Source organism: Schistocerca gregaria, chromosome 1 (genome assembly GCF_023897955.1).
Source record: "Schistocerca gregaria isolate iqSchGreg1 chromosome 1, iqSchGreg1.2, whole genome shotgun sequence".
NCBI classification, from domain to species: domain Eukaryota; kingdom Metazoa; phylum Arthropoda; class Insecta; order Orthoptera; family Acrididae; genus Schistocerca; species Schistocerca gregaria.
Genome location: NC_064920.1, coordinates 1,091,653,515 through 1,091,674,091, shown reverse-complemented (window position 1 = coordinate 1,091,674,091; position 20,577 = coordinate 1,091,653,515). Strand labels below are relative to the sequence as shown.

At 39.5% G+C, this 20,577-nt stretch overlaps 1 protein-coding gene across 1 annotated transcript in view; it reads right to left on the bottom strand.

Annotated features, from left to right (window-relative positions):
* The window catches only part of LOC126290593 (serine/threonine-protein phosphatase 6 regulatory ankyrin repeat subunit B-like), a 132,592-nt gene that overhangs the window by 85,942 nt on the left and 26,073 nt on the right, over nucleotides 1-20,577 (bottom strand). The window contains exons 2-4 of the mRNA XM_049984909.1: nucleotides 9,476-9,580; nucleotides 3,166-3,253; nucleotides 2,799-2,996 (exon numbers count right to left, since the gene is read on the bottom strand). Coding sequence (XP_049840866.1) covers nucleotides 2,799-2,996; nucleotides 3,166-3,228 — 261 coding nt within the window. The 5' untranslated portion in view covers nucleotides 3,229-3,253; nucleotides 9,476-9,580. The remainder of the gene's footprint in view (nucleotides 1-2,798; nucleotides 2,997-3,165; nucleotides 3,254-9,475; nucleotides 9,581-20,577) is intronic.

Here is a 20,577-nt window from a genome sequence, read left to right as displayed (position 1 = left end):
ACAGCAATGGACAAACTGATAGGCTGGCCCGGAGAGATGTGATGACTCCATTTATTGGACCAGAGCTTACCCAAAACATCACCAATATGATGGTAAAATCAAAACTACATAGCTGTATGAGGAGGAAACATGTAGAATATTGGACTATGATCCAAAAACATAACATGGCAATGTTCTGATGCCAAAGCCATATTTCAAGAGAAGTTCTATAATGCTGATATGAACAGGAGACAGATTAAACTCATGGCAGATCTAATGACTGGCCACAGTACTTTAAGAAACACCTGCACATGATGGGTATAGAGAAAGGAGCCCCTAAGTATAGACTATGTGGTAGAGAAGATAAAACTGAACTCCCTAATCTTCCAATGCAAAGTGTTTGACATCAAAAGACACAGAATATTTGGGTCATTAAGTCCTGAAGAAAACATATCTAATAATGAACTAGTAAAGGGTCTCCTATTACTCTTTAAGGGCACTGGTTGGCTTTACTAGAATCACACAGAGTAAAACACACAATAAACTCAGTTTCAATCCATCCAATATTGTGCTATGACCACTGTTGTTTTTGTCTCCCTGTGCAAAGTAAATTAAAGCAAATCAAGTTCCCCATAAGGTATATGGTGATAAATATTCATACATATGAATTACAAGAAAAAGAATCATGCATGGTAATTCTTATTGTTTACCAGTGGTATATGTATTTACCACTGTCACTTAAAGAGTTAAAGTAATCTTTGAGGAGACATTTCCAAAAGTAGCCACTTCTACAGCAGCAGCTAAGGAAAATAAATGGCTAATTGAATGTATTGAAATGTCATCAAAGACACATAAATTCCTCAAAGAAATTCACTGATAAAATAAGATTTAATGCAGAAAATAAAACCAAAGTTGTGTGAGATGTCATAAAAAAGAAACTTGAAAAAGCAAACATGGATATTATAATGTGCAAATCAAAGAGAGGGATAGGATAATAGAAGATCCTCAGCAACTGACAAATTTTGTAAATGACTATTTGTCTATTACTGTGGAAACATTGCAGCAAAATCTACCTAAAACCCATAATGATGTAAATAAAACAGAAAGAAACCTCCACATGGGAAAAATATATTAAAAACAAAGATTCCAAGACTTACCAAGCGGGAAAGCGCCGGCAGACAGGCACATGAACAAAACACACAAACACACACACAGAATTACGAGCTTTCGCAACTGGCGAAGCAACTGCCAGTTGCGAAAGCTCGTAATTCTGTGTGTGTGTTTGTGTGTTTTGTTCATGTGCCTGTCTGCCGGCGCTTTCCCGCTTGGTAAGTCTTGGAATCTTTGTTTTTAATATATAAAACCCATAATGACTTACACAGCAAGTGCACTGATGATGTTTCCATAAGAGAGGTTGACATCAGTAAGACAATACAGAAATTAACAATATAAGAAGCCAGCAGGTATAGATAATGTTCCAGTCTCTGTTCTGAAGACTGGATATAGATCATACAAACCCAGTAACAAATGTAATAAATGAGTCCTTCAGTTCAGGCACTTTCCCAGAGTACCCAAAGTATGCATAAGTTGTGCCCTTACTAAAGAAAGATAATACAGAAAGTACCAAAAACTAAGGGCCAGTTTCACTATTCTCATCAATAACTACATTTATCTTGAAAGATAGACTAATGAGTTACATGAATAAATACAACCTTTTCCAAAGTAGAAGTACAACACTGGCCATTTCAAAGATTACAAAAGTGCTACTTGAATCTTTTGACAAGGATAGCAGTGTTATAAGCATATTTTTAGACTTGTCCAAGCTTTTGACAATGTTAACTATGAAATCCTGCAAAACAAGGTAGAAGCACTAGGTGTAAGAGGAACAGTGAACAATTGGTTCGAGTCTTACCTGGAAACACTGTTCAAAAGGAAGGGATAGTTCACACATCTGCTGCTGATACATTTTAATAAAACAACTGTCAGTCAAGAAACATATAAATTTATATGTTTTTCAGGGTAGTGCAGTGGGTCCAATTCTGTTCTTAATATACAGAGATTCCCAGAAGGAATGGTTAACATTCAGGGGTATGAAAGACATGATCATTCAAAGCAAAAAGTCTGTTAAAAATGCCGACTGTTAACAAACTGTGACTCTTTAGAGATTCCCAGCAGGAATGGTTAATATTCAGGGGTATGAGAGAAATGATCATTCAAAGCAAAAAGTCTGTTAAATATAGGCTTTAAAATGTGCATCTTACAGGCTATGAGCACCATATTTCAGACGAAAGTAGTATAGGCAAAAACATGAAAAAATTGTCCAGTAGACATGTGCTCTGAAGTGTATACCTTAAGAGCTATGAGCAGTTGTTCAGTAGAACAGATGTGTTCCACAGTAGTGAAGAGGAACAAATGTTCATAGCTCTTGAGAGATGCACTTAAGAACCCGTGTTTACTAGACTGTTTAGCTTTGAATGGTCAGTCCTGTCCAATTCCTGAATACTGCCATTTCCTCCTGGGACACCATGTGTAGTCATTCTCCCCATGTACCACTCATGAATGGATCAGGGAAGGTGAGAAACAACAGTGCTACCAAAAGTATCTTCTGCCACATACTGTAATGTGGCTTGTGGAATATAAATGTAGATGTAGATGTAGATGTGGATGTAGAATCTGGAAGTTTGTGTGAAATACTGTGATAATGAACAAGAAGGCACACTGACAGCATCCACTATGCTCCAATTTACAATGAAAAATAAAACATGAAGTAATTATGCATAATTTAGGACAATTACATTATTTTTATTAACACAACTCACTTTCAGCTTCCCATATTGTGATGTTAAGTTCATGAGAACTGTCTGGCCAAAATTATCAGTGTCATCCAGTGGAAGATGAAATTCCTCCACCAGTAACCTAATAACTTCCATATTTTCACCTGCATCCATTATAATAGAGTAGGTGTCACAATTTTTACATATCTTGTCACCTCCTTTTCTGATCAATTCTCTCAGAGCCTGCATTAAAAATATGAAAAAAAACTAAATTAAACAAATATCAGCATTTCAAATCCAGTATTCAGATTAGTTAATAGTCAATTATTCAGACTTAACAGCCATATAATATTGAAATTTGTAACATTATTACAATTACAAATACAAGCTACTAAAAATATTAAATACTAACCTCAATATCTCCTGAGCGTACTGCTGTTTTCAGATCACACTGGATCTGTTCTTTCCAACCCATTTTTATCTCCTACAATTATATGTGCCTCAATTAAATAAAAAATATTGCAATGTAGTTTACGAAAAATTCAGTTATCAAATCACATAAAATACTTTTGCAGAACAAAATAAATTGTAAATGTATCTCTCTTCAGACAGGAAAATAGATATTTCTGCCTGTAGCTTCACAGGGTGGAAGCACTGATTATGACAGTCCTGCAAGCAGTGAAAATAATATATACACATAAGTCACTTAGCTAATAGGAAAAGATAGTTCTCAGAATCTAAATACTAAACAAGAAGACAATGTTTCAGTATCAATACTAAACCACATCATTACAAATATATGCAAAATAACAATGTCATATCCACAAAAGATCAATGACTCAAGAATCATTATTGTTATACAATAAAGTCTAAAATGTTTTATAAAAAACTGGAAAATGCAAATTAAAAAATACTCTGTTATTAAAAAATTAGTAATACAGAAAGAAGCTGGGAGACTTAAGCTTACTGATAACACAGGTATGTTAATAAGAAGCCTAAGCTGAACCAAGAGGTCATTAAATTTTTGAATACAATAATGATTGATTCACAACACTGTTAACTGCATATCCAGGGTTTTTCATAGCTTTATCAACAATGTACAAAAAGACAGATTGCTACTTACCATAAAGAAGACATATTAAGTAGCAGACAGGTACAGTTAAAAGACATTTACATAAACCTTTCAGCCACATCCATCTTCAGCAAAAGAGAAACACACACCATTCACCCACACAAGCAAGCACAGTTCATGCACAAAAGACTGCCAACTCCAGCATCTAGGGTGATTTTGACCTCAGATGCAGGAGCTGGCACTCACATGTGCATGAATGGTGTGTGTTTCTCTTTAGCTGATGAAGACTGTGAACAAAAGCTTATGTAAGTGTCATTTCACTGCACCTGTCTGCAACTTAACATCTCTTCTTTATGGTAAGTAGCAATCTGCCTTTTCCCACATTGTTGATATTCATACCTGGAGTTTCCATTGTTTATTTTTAACAATGTACAAAAAGACAAATTGCTGCTTATTGTCAAAAAGACTTGTTAAGTTGTAGACAGGCACAATTTAAAAGATACTTACTTAAAGCTTTACCCAATCCCACATCCTAATTCTCAAACACTGCCTAAACAATGTAATCCTCCCAAACGGCCTAACCATAAAGATTCCTTTCTCTGGTTCCCAACCTTCCTTTCACAATGACCTACACCTTTTCAGGTTCTGCCAATCCCTGTCGCTCACAAACCTGGTACTACAAAAACACATCTCCATGACACAGGCAACACAGCACCACCTCTTCTCCCTCCACAAGACACTGCTATTGTGCAATCTCCATATATCATGCCTCCAAAATTCTATCCCTTTCTCTCCAGTACACATCCACCCTCATAGTAGCTAAATCCTGCCTATCTGAACTTTTCAACTTGCCACATCCCCCAAAACTATCCTACCAACTCTCTACCAAATCCAGAGGCAAAACATTCTTGTAAGACTGTTGTTGACCTTTCCAGGCAAACCTTCAGCTCCACGGAAGTTTCAGACCTATCCAAAGGTGTCATCTTTAGTCCTATACAAAAATTTAAAAATCCTGGACTTGACAAAGACCTACTGTCCTGCAGATCCCTGCAATGATAGCACTTCTTTGTCACCAATTCCTCCAACCAAAACCACCCTAATTCTAATGTTGAACCCTGCCTCTTCTATTTCATACCACCATCCAACACTTCTCCTCGCACCTAACCACACACTGCTCATCTTCCAGGAATTCCTTACCTCCGACTTAGACTCGCCCTCTTTCCCCAGGTCCCTTCCTCCAAACACCAACACTTTAGTAGAAGAAAGAAAAGCCATACACTGCCTCAAAACATATCTTGACCTAATCATCCTACCTGCAGACAAAGGTCCCGCCTATTCCAGAGTAGTTACAAGGCCTGGCACAAAGATGAAGAACACAAGAGCAGAGAAGGCTTTGAGATGACATCAGCCAATAATATGCTGACTAAGACCACACCATGACTGGAGAGGCCTCTACAAGAAGAGATTATAAACACCGCTCCTGCCAGCCTTGTGGGGCAGTAGAAGACCGGCACTAGCAGAGCAGATCCAGATTAGAAGAGCCGTCATTCTAACTTTTATACTGAGACTTGTGTCTTGTATCAATTGCTTACATTGACATCTTATATAGTGAAGGACACTGACTGTTTGCATGTCACCAATCACTTGCAACACATTCTTGTAAACCAAAGTTAAGTATTGTAAATCTACATTATTGCAATAAAAATCATTAATGTGATTTGCTTGAATTGTTGTATAGCTATCCATGAAAGCGCCATCCTTTAAGCACCCTATAACAGATGAGTGGGCAGGGCCCCACACTGGCAACAAGTTATACGATGAACCCAGTGCCTGGTGCCCACGGAATTTTTTGTACTTTGCTGGCACCTTAATTCTCTCTTGTCTTTACTTTGCAGGGGCATTTATTTGCTGTAACAGCTTCTTGTTGTTTTTGCTAATCAGTGTTTTCAGTTGGGCATTGCAGAAATTTTCTTTGTTTTTGTCCTCATTTTGCTTGCTTGCCCTGTCCGTTTGTTGCATTTATTGCTTCCAAAATGCCCATCCTGCCTGTCACGCCCCCTGCTCAGGTGCCACAGATGTAAGCATTAGATGCCGTACAGCTATCACAGATGTTTCAGTTCCAGACACAGCACATATCCGCACAACTCAACATGGTGCAGCAGCTACTAGCCAACACTGCATGCCCGACGGCACAAGCAGCACCCACTACAACTGCTATACCAACTTTTCGACATTTTCATGAACAAGAAGAGGAATGGCTCGAGTGGTGGTCCCAGTTTGAAGCGCACCTCCTCACTCACAAGATGCTAAGCACCGCAAAACTTCCAGGTCTATTAACCACAGTAGGAAGTGCAGTGTTCCGATTAACTCAGTAGTTGTTTTCGAATGCCACCCTGAGTGAACTGTCTTGTGAACAACTGGTAAACTATGATAAGGAAATGCAAATTCAAATGTGCTTGCAGTGCTTTATATTCAGATTTTATGTGGCATGATGCAATTGTGTACAGTGTACCTGATGTCAAACTCAGAGAACAGATTTTGAAACAGTTCGATCCATCATTTCAGCAGGTACTACAATTCAGGTGCTCTGTCGGCTCATAAATTTGAGCAGCCAGCTATTTGTCAGGTTGAGACCCTTGCTTGTTATTGGCCCATTCAGAGGCAGCTTGTGCTAACCACGCTGAGTAAACGATGCTCCACGCCACAGAAGCAGTTTGTTAAACAGGCAGCTACACAGGCAAACAGAATTAAGTCTTGCCCTCGGTGCTATTCACGGCACAAACGCCAAGGCTACCCCTCCCAACAGGCTCAGTGTTACGCTTGTGGTGGGAAAGAACATGTAAAATCCATATGTTTGCAAAGGAACAAACATAAGAATTTGGCCCACTCACAAAATCTAATCACAAGGCCCATGTCATTAATGCAGTGTATTCGAAGTATGCAATTGACAGCTTATGCACAAGACATTTCCATTCTTGGAAAATGTACATTGCCTGCCATGTATTGCTCACATATGCAAACAGTGACTTTTATAGTGCTACAATCATGTGAGTGTGAGAACACATTTGGTCTTGACTCTTTTGATTTATTTGGCTTTAACATTCAGGACAATGTGTTGTCAGTGTCTGCATTCCATGCAAAAGACAGTGTAGCTAGCTAGCTAAAAGAATCCCTGGAAGTCTTTTCTGAAGGTTTAGGCAAAGCTAATGATTTTTTTTGCCAGTATTACTTCAGGCAGCCCAAATTTGATCTTTTCATTTCTCTTTGAAACTCTATGAGTTTCCTTACAGTCAACTCAGTGTTCATGTATCATAGCCATAAGTTATTACTGATAGCATACAATGGTCAAAAAACTGATTTTTGCAGCTCAGCCGAGAGTAAACAAACCAGTTTCAGCATCTGTAGGAAAAAATAGAATGATACCTGCCATAAAGATGACACATTAAGTTTTACATCTACATCTACATCCATAATCTGCAAGCCACCTGATGGTGTGTGGCAGGCAGGCACAATTAAAAAGGCACTCACACATAAGATTTCAGCACAGACTTCATCAGAAAAAGAAAAAGACACAGCTCCAATCCCTGCTTAAGGCCTTAGGCCCTTCCAAGAAACTCTCACCTGACTCCATTTCACCTCCTCACCCCTCTGACACCCTGCACACCCCCCTTCTATACGACACTCTGCACACCCACCTTCTACATGCTCCCCAAAACCCACAAACCTAACAGTCCTGGATGTCCCATTGTGGCTGGCTACTGGGCCCCCACTAAAAGAATTTCTGCCCTCTTTGACCAACACCTCCAACCAATTGGCCATAATCTAGCCTCCCACATCAAAGATACCAACCACTTTCTTCACTGACTCCCACCATACCCACCCCTTATTCTCCTGAATTCCTATTGGTCGCTGTTGATGTCACCTCCCTATGCACCAACATCCCTCATGGTCTTACCACTATTAAACACTACCTTTCCCAGTGTCCTTCAAGCTCCACACCCACTACCTCATTACTCATAAACCTTACTAACTCTAACCTAACCCACAATTACTTTTTCTTTGAAGGGAAGGTATATAAACAAATCACAGACCAGCCACAGGCATACACATGGTATCCTCCTATACCAACTGTTTAAGGGCCATCTAGAGAAGATCTTCCAAGCCTCCCAAAATGCCAAACCGCTAGTGTGGTTCAGGTTCACTGATGATATCTTCATGATCTTATCTAGGGTCATAACATAATTCATTCCTTCACAACATCAACACCTTCTCTCCCATCCGCTTCACCTGGTCCTCCTCAACTCAACCTGTCAGCTTTCTGTATGCTCATCTCCTCCTCTCTGTATCTCTGCCCACATTAAACCAACCAACCACCAACAGTACCTGTATTTCACTGCTGTCATCCCTTTCACATCAAAAAATCCCTCCCTTACACCTGGCCACCTGGGGATGGCATATCTGCAGTGATAAGAACTCCCTTGCCCAGCATGCTGAGAGTTCCACCATGGCCTTCACAGACAGACACTATCATCCAGATCTAATCTGCAAATGGTTCTTCTGTGCCACTTCCACTCACATCCCCAATCTTCCCATCATCCCCAAGAGCCAGCCACAAAGAAGTGTCCTCTTCGTCACCCAGTACCTCCGCAGGCTGGAACAACTCAACCACATCCTTCGCCAGGACTTTGATTATTTATCATCTACATCTCTACATCTACATCCATACTCCGCAAGCCACCTGACGGTGTGTGGCGGAGGGTACCCTGAGTACCTCTATCAGTTCTCCCATCATCATCATGTCCTGAAATGAGGGAATCTTACCGGAGATACTTCCCACCCCTCCAAAAGTGGTGTTTCATCACCTGCACAATATCCTAGTCCATCTCTAAGCCACTTCTAATCCCTCTTCATCACCCAGTACCTCCCCAAGCTGGAACAACTAAACCACATCCTTCACCAAGGCTTTGATTATTTATCATAATGTCCTGAAATGAGGGAATCTTACCGGAGATACTTCCCACCCCTCCAAAAGTGGTGTTTCATCACCTGCACAATATCCTAGTCCATCTCCCACCCATTCTCATCTTCCACTCTGTTTATCTGCCGCCCTCTGCCAACATACCCATCCACCTTTCCGCACTCCTTTCTCTCTCTCTCTCTCTCTCTCTCTCTCTCTCTCTCTCTCTCTCTCTCTCTCTCTCTCTCTCTCTCTCTCTCTCTCTGTGCCCCCCTCCCCCCCCCCCTACCCACCTCCCTGCCCAACAGCCTCCTGATGCTGCACCTGTTGGCATTCTAGTTCCTGTGCATTCCACCAGACAGCTCTCCTCTCTCCCCCCATCGACACACTGCTATCTCTTCCCCGTCCCTGCCCCCTCCAGACAGCTGTTTCCATCCCAAATGATAATTGCACTCTGGCCCAAGCTGGCAGAGTTGGCAGTCATGTGTGTGTGTGTGTGTGTGTGTGTGTGTGTGTGTGTGTGTGGTGGGCATGCTTCTGTGAATGAATGGTGTGTGTTTCTCTTTTTCTAGAGAAGGCCATGGCCGAAAGCTTATGTGTAAGTATCTTTTAATTGTGCCTGTCTGCAACTTAACATTTCATCTTTATGGTAAGTAGCCATCTATCTTTTTTCTTCATTGTTGACATTCCTACCTGGAGTTTGCATTGTTTAATTTTGACATCCGTCTCTCTTCTGAGCTCAAACATAATGAGGCATCTCAAATAGAAAGTCTACCTCCAAAACAACCAGCAGGAATCCTGAAAATATCAATCATAAAAGTCAGACTCAGTCCTTTCTCACTAGTTGCAGACTAAGGCTATCACATACATGCAGTATTTCTTGACTTCCAAAAAAGAATCTGACTGACAATCAAACCAATGTTTATTATGAAAGTAAAATCATGAGGGTTATTAAAGAAAATCTCTGACTAGATCGAGGATTTCTTCATAAAGAGGATGCAGCATAATATCTTGGATATGGCTACATAAAAGTATCTTTAGGTGTGCTCCAGGGATGTGTCTTGGGACCCTTGCTGTTTATCATGCATATTAATGACTTGACAGGCAGTACTGGCAGTTACTTCTAATATTTTGCAGACTATGCTGTTATCTGTAATGAGGCACTATCCATAACAACTGCACAAATATTCATTCAGATTCTGGCAAGAATTCAAATTTGTGCAAAAACTGACATCTTGCTTCAAGTATTCAGAAATGTAAAAAGGTGTACGTCACAGAAACGAAAATCATAGAACACAGTAATTATAATATCAATGAGTCAAAATTGGAATCAGTAAATTCACACAAATACCACGGTGTTAACTATCAGTGGGGATATGAAATAAGATTATCACATGTACATTTACTGCAAACAATGCGAAGTGCATAGCAGAGGTACATGTACCACATGTTAGCATGTGGTACATCCTAATCTCATATGGAGCACAGGAGGAATGACTGTTTAAATGCCTTGTGCATGTTTTAATGGGTCTAATCTCATCTTTGTGGTCTCCTTAAGGAGGTGGTACATAGTACAGATCAGAAATGAGCTCAAATATACTCACTTCAAACTCAGCAGGCCCTATGATGTAATCTACGAATTCACCATTTCTGTAAGCTATGAACATAGTCACGTTCTAAGATACTAAGTCATCATAATGATTGGGATGACTTGTTGCATTACTATAAAATTCCAAGATACATGAGAGCTACATCAGTTTGTGGATGCAATGCACTTGTTCATAACTTCTGGATTTTCAGAATCTGACAAAAGTGCCTCATTAGTTCTGACTTAAAATTGCTGCCATGACCTTTTATAAGAGCCTCTGGTGTTCCAATAATCAATTGTTGGCCATGGCTTGTGCCACTGTTTCAACTTGCTGGATGGAGATGGCAATCATTGAAACTTAATGTGAGACTCAACTTTCTTGCACCAAATTAGCGAACACCTGTAATAAATAGCTATGTCATGACATTTGGAGCACAACATTATGCAGAAGTGATTAAATAAATTGTGGACTGTGATAAATCTGTGAAAGAAGAGATTTAAATTATTTAAGATGTGATGTGTGAGAAATTTGGTTCTTGTTGTTCTAAAGAAAATTTCCAGAAGTTTCTTCCTAAAATTAAGCCAGATGCTTGATACTAGAAGAACTCCTTTAGCCATAAATTCCCTTTCTCTGTTAGTATTACCAAAGTTAGTGTCCAGTTCCTAGCGAATTAGACAGGAACTGAAATTGAGGGTAGCAAAGCAAAAGCTGAAATACTTAACTCCATTTTCAAATGTTCCTTTACAAAGGAAAACCCAGGAGAATTGCCCCAATTTAATCTTCATACCACTGAAACGTTGAATGACGTAAGTATTAGTGTCAGTGGTGTTGAGAAATACCTGAAATCGTCAAACTCGAATAAGGCTACAGGTCCCGATGGAATCCCTATCAGATTCCATGGTGAATTTGCGGCTGAGTTAGTCCTTCTTCTAACGTTGGGTGTAATGTATTTTAGATCCCTTGAACAAAAAAACCATGCCCAGTTCTTTAAAAACAAAACACACACACACACACACACACAAACAAACAAACAAACAAACACACAGATCACACCCATCTACAAGAAGGGTAGCAGAAGTGATCCACAAAACTACCATCCAATATCCTTGACTTTGATTTGTTGTAGAATCTTAGAACATATACTGAGCTCAAACAAATGAGGTATCTTGACAGAATGACCTCCTCACCACCAGCCAGCATGGATTTCGAAAATATTGATCTTGTGAAACTTAACTCATGCTCTTCTCACATGAAATACTGAAAGCTTTGGATCAAGGCAACCAAGTAGAAGCAGTCCTTCAGGATTTTTGAAAAGCATTTGACTCAGTACTGCACCTACACTTATTACCGAAGTATGATCATATGGGGTATCAAGTGAAATTTTTGATTGTACTGAAAACTTTTTGCTACGGAGGAAACAGCATGTTACAGTATATTGGATGGAGAGCCATTAACAGATGTAGAAATAATTTTGGGTGTGGCCCAGGGAAGTGTGTTGGGACCCTTGCTGTTCATGTTGTATGTAGTAGTGACCTCACAGACTACTTGCTCTAAATGCTCAGAGATGTAAAATTTTGCACTTCACAAAATTAAAAAATTTAGCACCCTATGACTATAACCCCCCCCCATGAACCATGGACCTTGCCATTGGTGGGGAGGCTTGTGCGCCTCAGCGATACAGGTAGCCGTACCGTAGGTGCAACCACAACGGAGGGGTTTCTGTTGAGAGGCCAGACAAACGTGTGGTTCCTGAAGAGGGGCAGCAGCCTTTTCAGTAGTTGCAGGGGCAACAGTCTGGATGATTGACTGATCTGGCCTTGTAACACTAACCAAAATGGCCTTACTGTGCTGGTACTGCGAACGGCTGAAAGCAAGGGGAAACTACTGCCGTAATCTTTCCTGAGGGCATGCAGCTTTACTGTATGATTAAATTATGATGGCGTCCTCTTGGGTATAATATTCCGGAGGTAAAATAGTCCCCCATTCGGATCTCCGGGCGGGGACTACTCAAGAGGATGTCGTTATCAGGAGAAAGAAAACTGGCGTTCTACGGATCGGAGCGTGGAATGTCAGATCCCTTAATCGGGCAGGTAGGTTAGAAAATTTAAAAAGGGAAATGGATAGTTTAATGTTAGATATAGTGGGAATTAGTGAAGTTTGGTGGCAGGAGGAACAAGACTTCTGGTCAATTGACTACAGGGTTATAAACACAAAATCAAATAGGGGTAATGCAGAAGTAGCTTTAATAATGAATAGGAAAATAGGAATGCGGTAAGCTACTACAAACAGCATAGTGAACGCATTATTGTGGTAAAGATAGATACGAAGCCCACACCTACTACAGTAGTACAAGTTTATATGCCAACTAGTTCTGCAAATAACGAAGAAATTGAAGAAATGTATGATCAAATAAAAGAAATTATTCAGATAGTGAAGGGAGATGAAAATTTAATAGTCATGGGTGACTGGAATTCGGTAGTAGGGAAAGGGAGAGAAGGAAACGTAGTAGGTGAATATGGACTGGGGCAAAGAAATGAAAGAGGAAGCCACCTGGTAGAATTTTGCACAGAGCACAACTTAATCATAGCTAACACTTGGTTCAAGAATCATAAAAGAAGGCTGTATACAAGGAAGAACTCTGGAGATACTAAAAGGTATCAGATAGATTATATAATGGTAAGACAGAGATTTTAAATTGTAAGACATTTCCAGGGGCAGATGTGGACTCTGACCACAATCTATTGGTTATGACCTGTAGATTAAAACTGAAGAAACAGCAAAAAGGTGGGAATTTAAGGAGATGGGACCTGGATAAACTGAAAGAACCAGAGGTTGTACAGAGTTTCAGGGAGAGCATAAGGGAGCAATTGACAGGAATGGGGGAAAGAAATACAGTAGAAGAAGAATGGGTAACTTTGAGGAATGAAGTAGTGAAGGCAGCAGACGATCAAGTAGGTAAAAAGACGAGGGCTAATAGAAATCCTTGGGTGACAGAAGAAATATTGAATTTAATTGATGAAAGGAGAAAATATAAAAATGCAGTAAATGAAGCACGCAAAAAGGAATACAGACGTCTCAAAAATGAGATCGACAGGAAGTGCAAAATGGCTAAGCAGGGATGGCTAGAGGACAAATGTAAGGATGTAGAGGCTTATCTCACTAGGGGTAAGATAGATACTGCCTACAGGAAAATTAAAGAGACCTTTGGAGTTAGGAGAACCACTTGTATGAACATCAAGAGCTCGGATGGAAACCCAGTTCTAAGCAAAGAAGGGAAAGCAGAAAGGTGGAAGGAGTATATAGAGGGTCTATACAAGGGTGATGTACTTAAGAACAATATTATGGAAATGGAAGAGGTTGTAGATGAAGATGAAATGGGAGATATGATACTGCGTGAAGAGTTTGACAGAGCACTGAAAGACCTGAGTCGAAACAAGGCCCCAGGAGTAGCCAACATTCCATTAGAACTACTGACAGCCTTGGGAGAGCCAACCCTGACAAAACTCTACCATCTGGTGAGCAAGATGTATGAGACAGGCGAAATACCCTCAGACTTCAAGAAGAATATAATAATTCCAATCGCAAAGAGAGCAGGTGTTGACAGATGTGAAAATTAACCGAACTATCAGTTTAATAAGTCACAGCTGCAAAATACTAACGCGAATTCTTTACAGACGAATGGAAAAATTGATAGAAGCCGACCTCGGGGAAGATCAGTTTGGATTCCGTAGGAGTACTGGAACACGTGACGCAATACTGACTCTACGATTTATCTTAGAAAATAGGTTAAGGAAAGGCAAATCTACGCTTCTAGCACTTGTAGACTTAGAGAAAGCTTTTGACGATGTTGACTGGAATACTCTCTTTCAAATTCTGAAGGTGTCAGGGGTAAAATACAGGGAGAGAAGGTATACTTACAATTTGTACAGAAACCAGATGGATGTTATAAGAGTCGAGGGGCATGGAAAGGAAACAGTGGTTGGGAAAGGAGTGAGACAGGGATACAGCCTCTCCCCAATGTTATTCAATCTGTATATTGAGCAAGCAATAAAGGAAACAAACGAAAAATTTGGAGTTGGTATTAAAATCCAGGGAGAAGAAATAAAAAAATTTGAGGTTCGCCGATGACATTGTAACTCTGTCAGAGACAGCAAAGGAATTGGAAGAGCAGCTGAACGGAATGGACAGTGTCTTGAAATGAGGATATAAGATGAACATCAACAAAACCAAAACGAGGATAATGGAATGGAGTTGAATTAAGTCGGGTGATGCTGAGGAAATTAGATTAGGAAATGAGACACTTAAAGTAGTAAAGGAGTTTTGCTATTTGGGGAGCAAAATAACTGATGATGGTCGAAGTAGAGATGATATAAAATGTAGGCTGGCAATGGTACGGAAAGAGTTTCTGAAGAAGAGAAATTTGTTAACATGCAGTATAGATTTAAAAGTCAGGAAGTCGTTTCTGAAGGTATTTGTCTGGATTGTAGCCATATATGGAAGTGAAACTTGGACGATAAATAGTTTAGAGAAGAACAGAATAGAAGCTTTCGAAATGTGGTGCTACAGAAGAATGCTGAAGATTATATGGGTAGATTAGATAACTAATGAGGAGGTATTGAATAGAATTGGGGAGAAGAGGAGTTTGTGGCACAACTTGACTATGAGAAGGGATCGGTTGGTAGGACATGTTCTGAGATATTGAGGGATCACCAATTTAGTATTGGAGGGCAGCGTGGAGGGTAAAAATCGTAGAGGCAGAGCAAGAGATGAATACACTAAGCAGATTCAGAAGGACGTAGGTTGCAGTAGGTACTGGGAGATGAAGAAGCTTGCACAGGATAGAGTAGCATGGAGAGCTGCATCAAACCAGTCTCAGGACTGAAAACCACAACAACAACATGACTATAACATCAATGGGTCACTGTTGGAATTGGCCAACTCATACAAATAACTGAGTGTAGCATTTTGTAAGGATATGTAATGGAATGATCACGTAGGTTCATTTGTTTGTAAAGCAGGTGATAGACTTTGGTTTATTGGTAGAATACTGGGGAAGTGCAATCAGTCTGCAAAGGAAATTGTTTACAAATCACTTGTGTGAGGAGTACAAGAATATTGTTCAAGTTTGAGGGACCCATATCAGATAGGACTAACAAGGGATATTGAACATGTACAGACGAGGGCAGAATGAATGGTCACAGGTTTGTTTAATCTGTGGAAGAGTGTCATAGTGATACTAAAGAAAACGAAGTGGCAGATTATTGAAGGTAGATGGAAACAACCCTGAGAAAGTCTATTAACGAAGTTTCAAGATCCAACTTCAAATGATAACTCTATGGATATACTAAAACCCCCTACATATTGCTCACATAGTGATCATGAGGATAAGATTAGAATAATTACTGCATGCACAGTGACATTTAAACCATCATTTTCCCACACTCCATATGTCAATGGAATAGGAAGAAACCCTAAGAAGTGGTACAATGGGATGTACCCTCTGCCATGCACCTCACAGTGGTTTGCAGAGCATACATGTAGATGCAGATGTAGGTCTTCCACTGTCAGAGTTCCCTCTGGGTTTTTGTACCTATTGTATATTACCCTTTTTTCCCCATGGCCGACACCTACTTTTCTAAGAATTTTGACCATCTTGGGCTATTTTAACTTGTCACTTGCATTGTCTAAGATGATAAATCTTAAGAATGTGTCTAGATATTTCTTAAATTTTGCTTCTATTATCTAGCAAGCCATACCATTTTTATTTAGATGGATGCAGAAAATCCCACAACTTTGGCTATAAAATTAGAGAAGATTTATTTTTTAAATTGGTGATTGATTAAACTTGTTTGATCTGCTTACATTGTATGAAAATACCTGCATTTATAGGTTTTTAGCTACAGTCTTCAAACTCATAATATGTTTCTGAATAAACCATTTTCAATAACAATATTGCAGTGCTTTGTTGTTCAGAAGTACGATGAAGTATTCCTTCGGATGTGGCTGCATGTATATCCATTATGTATATTCCCATACAAGGGAGACATTTTAATTGAAAATCATTTGCGCAATGTTGGTGAATATATATGATATTGAAGCGGCTGTTGTTCAGAAGTATGACACAGTGTTTGTATCAGCAATCATCGGCTGTATAATGGCACAAAGATACTGAAAATTTGTGCCAGACCGGGACTCATATCCAGATTTCCACCCTTATCACGAGCAGTCGGCTTGCTATTAGGGTATCTGAGCATGCTGCCTAGACCAAAACTTCAGAAGAATTTATTATTGTGCTATATATCAAGAATAGTAAACTGTTTTCATACACTATGCGATCAAAAGTATCCGGACATCTGGCTGAAAATGATTTAAAAGTCATCGCCCTTCATCAGTAATGCTGGAATCCAGTATGATGTTGGCTCACCCTTAGCCCTGATGACAGCTTCGACTCTCACAGGCATACATTCAATCAGCTGCTACAATGTTTCTTGGAGAATGGCAGCCCATTCTTCACGGAGTGCTGCACAGAGGAGAAGTATCAATGTTGATCAGTGAGACCTGGTACGATGTCGGCATTCCAAATCATCCCAAAGGTGTTCTATAGGATTCAGGTCAAGACTCTGTGTAGGCCAGTCAATTACAGGGATGTTATTGTTGTGTAACCATTCCACCACAGGCCATGCATTATGAACAGGTGCTTGATTGCCTTCCCTGAAGTGTTCTTCAACAGTGGGAAGCAAGAAGGTGCTTAAAACATCAATGTAGGCCTGTGTTGTGATAATGTCATGCAAAACAGCAAGGGGTGCACACTCCCTCCATGGAAAACATGACCACACCATAACACCACCACCTCCGAATTTTACTGTTGGCACTACACATGCTGGCAGATGATGTACACTGGGGATTCACCATACCACACCCTTCCATCGGATCGCCACATTGTGAACCATGATTCATTACTCCAAACAACATTTTTCCAATGTTACCTTCGGGAGGACGACGGTTCAATCCCGTCTCCAGCCATCCTGATTTAGGTTTTCCATGATTTCCCTAAATTGTTTCAGGCGAATGCCAGGATGGTTCCTTTAAAAGGGCGCGGCGATTTCCTTCCCATTCCTTCCCTGACCCGAGCTTGCGCTCCGTCTCTAATGACCTCGTTATCGACGGGACATTAAACACTAACCACCACCACCACCACCAATGTTACCATCCATTGTTTATGCTCCATACACCAAGCAAAGCATCATTTGGCATTTACCCATGTGATGTGTGGCTATGACCAGCCGCTCAACCATGAAATCCAAGTTTTCTCAACTCCTGCCTAACTGTCATAGTACTTGCAGTGGATCCTGATGCAGTTTGGAATTCCTGTGTGGTGGTCTGGATAGATGCCTGCCTATACACATTACAACCCTCTTCAAGTGTCAGCTTTTTGTCCCTACACATTTCCCCTTCACTATCACATTGGTAACAGTGGACCTACAGATGTTTAGGAGTGTGGAAATCTCATGTACAGATGCATGACACAAGTGATATCCAATCACCTGACTATGTCTGAAGTCCATGAGTTCCACGGAGTGCCCCATTCTGCTCTCTCACAATGTCTAATGAGTACCAAAGTTGCTGATGTTGAGCACCTGGCAGTAGCTGGCAGCACAATGCACCTAATATGAAAAACATATGATTTTGGGGATGTCCACATACTTTTGATCACATAGAGTACATATTCAATGAATCATTCAATGTAGGATAAAGTATTATTATTATTATTATTATTATTATTATTATTAGATGCTGTCAACCGTGTGTCAACAATCTGCACTCATACATCCACTATGTATATTCCCATATATATGAGACATTTTAATTGAAAATTGCTTGCCCAGTATTGGCAGATAAATATGTTATTGCAATGCCTGTATTGTACAGAAGCACGATCCAATGTTCCTTTGGGCATGCATGCTCAGATAGCCTAATGGTAAGGTGACCACTCACAATAAGCGGGAAATCCAAGTTTGAGTCCCACAACTGCAAAAATTTTCATTGTCATCATTCCATTATACAGTGGATGGTTGTCAATATATGTCATGTATTTTCAGCTACTGTGGGATCCTTGGAAATAGTGCATTACCAAACTGTTTCGATGAATTTTTAACCAAATTTCCAATAACTTCATATACATAGCTGTATAAAAGTAACTTTAATATTAGAACCTTCTAATGTCTGTATAGTTACATCTCTGAACCAATTTTAAATCTTCTATCTCAATATTATGTAAATGCAATACATGAATACAAAGGCTAAATTCACCTTTGCTCATCATTACACACATTTTGCTGTTGACAAACGTTTGTATGAGCACTGAGTTTTGTTGTTGTATATGGCACATTTCCTTTGCAATTTATGTTTTGGTTCAAATGGCTCTGAGCACTATGCGACTTAACTTCTGTGGTCATCAGTCCCCTAGAACTTAGAACCAATTAGACATAACTAACCAAAGGACATCACACACATCCATGCCCGAGGCAGGATTTGAACGTGCGACAGTAGCGGTCGCTCGGCTCCAGACTGTAGCACCTAGAACCGCACGGCCACTCCGGCCGGCTATTTATGTTTTATTTTCATTTTTTTTTCCCTCGTTCATGTTTTATTGTTGCAGTATTATTCTGCAGTAGCGGGATACTGTAATATCCTTTGTTAGAGTATTGATTCTTACCAAACAAAATTACAAAAATTTAACTGGAAACTAAACGAAAAATTACCAGAATTCTAAAAAATTCTCGGGTTTTTCCCGGTTTTCTCCCGGATGAAAGATTTCCCGGGTTTTACCCGGATCTTCTGGTCATTCCGGGTCATATACACCCTGACTAGAGTTATGTCTCACGTAGTGGGATGCCTGAGAAATAATAGGTTCCAAACCAACACAAGAAAGATACAACAGGATATTTTATTTTTTATTTCTTTATTTTTATTTAATTTTATTTGGGCTTCTGTAGACAATAAATACTGTATGTATGTTGTCCAAATGTGCATTTAAATTTACGGGAAATCATTCCATGGAAATTGAACATACAAATATGTAAACAAAAAAATACGGACAGAAATATGTAAGGTCATACAATACGTAGTAACACAAAATATACATACACAGCAACATTGAATAATACAGAATAATAAAACACATAATAAATCAACATTATATATGTGTATCCTTGTGGTATTATAACTGCATAGTCTGCTTTCCATGGGGCTTTACTTTTGTCCTCGCTAGATAGCAAGTCCTTATCTACACTAAATTAATTGAGTAGAGATTTTTCATCACACAACAGGTGTCTGTTACATATGCAAATACAATAAAAGGTTTAGAGGTGAAAGATAGTATATTCAGTTTTGCCTTAATACAACCATTTCCAGAAAATGTTTATTGGCCTAAATATCATTTACAAAGTAGAAACATTGTTCAAGTAGAAACTTTTTAAATTCTGCTTTAAATTTGTTTTCATCTTCTAACTTTCTGACGCTGACTGGCAGTCTGTTGAAAAGTTTTGTACCAGAGTGGCTTACATTCCTTTGAGTGTTTATCCTTTTTGTTCATTGAGTATAGAGTGCTGTGCTGTTTCGGCAAATAACTATTGTAGGTATGGAAGTCAGCATTTGTTCAAAAATCTGCTAGGTGGGCCCTGTCAGATAAAACACATTTGTGTAAACATAATGAATGTATTTTTAGTATTTTAAGCATTTAGAATGTCGGTTTGCCATGAGCCTGTAGGTGACTGCCCACTTCTGTACAAAAAACTTGTTTTAGGTGGCAAGTGCTGGAACCCCAAAATATTCCATATGTTACAAGAGACTGAAAATAGCTGAAATATGCCATCCTGGCATCATCTGTGGTACAAACATTTGTAATAATTCTAAGAGTAAAACAAGCTGAATTCAATTTTTGCAAAAGTTTCATTACACAGTTATTAAAATTTAAGTTTTCATCAACATTTGTCCCCAGCAGTTATGTAGATGTCACCCTGTTTATGGCTTTCTCACCCAACAGCATATCAAGATTTACATTTCAGTTTATTTTCCCAAAGTGCATATAATTTGTTTTATTTGTATTTATTTGTATATCAAACTGTTTGCATTAAATCAAGAGTGGGCATTCTTTAACATATGATCAGTAGTTGTTTGAAGCAGCTGCTTTGGTGCACTTACACT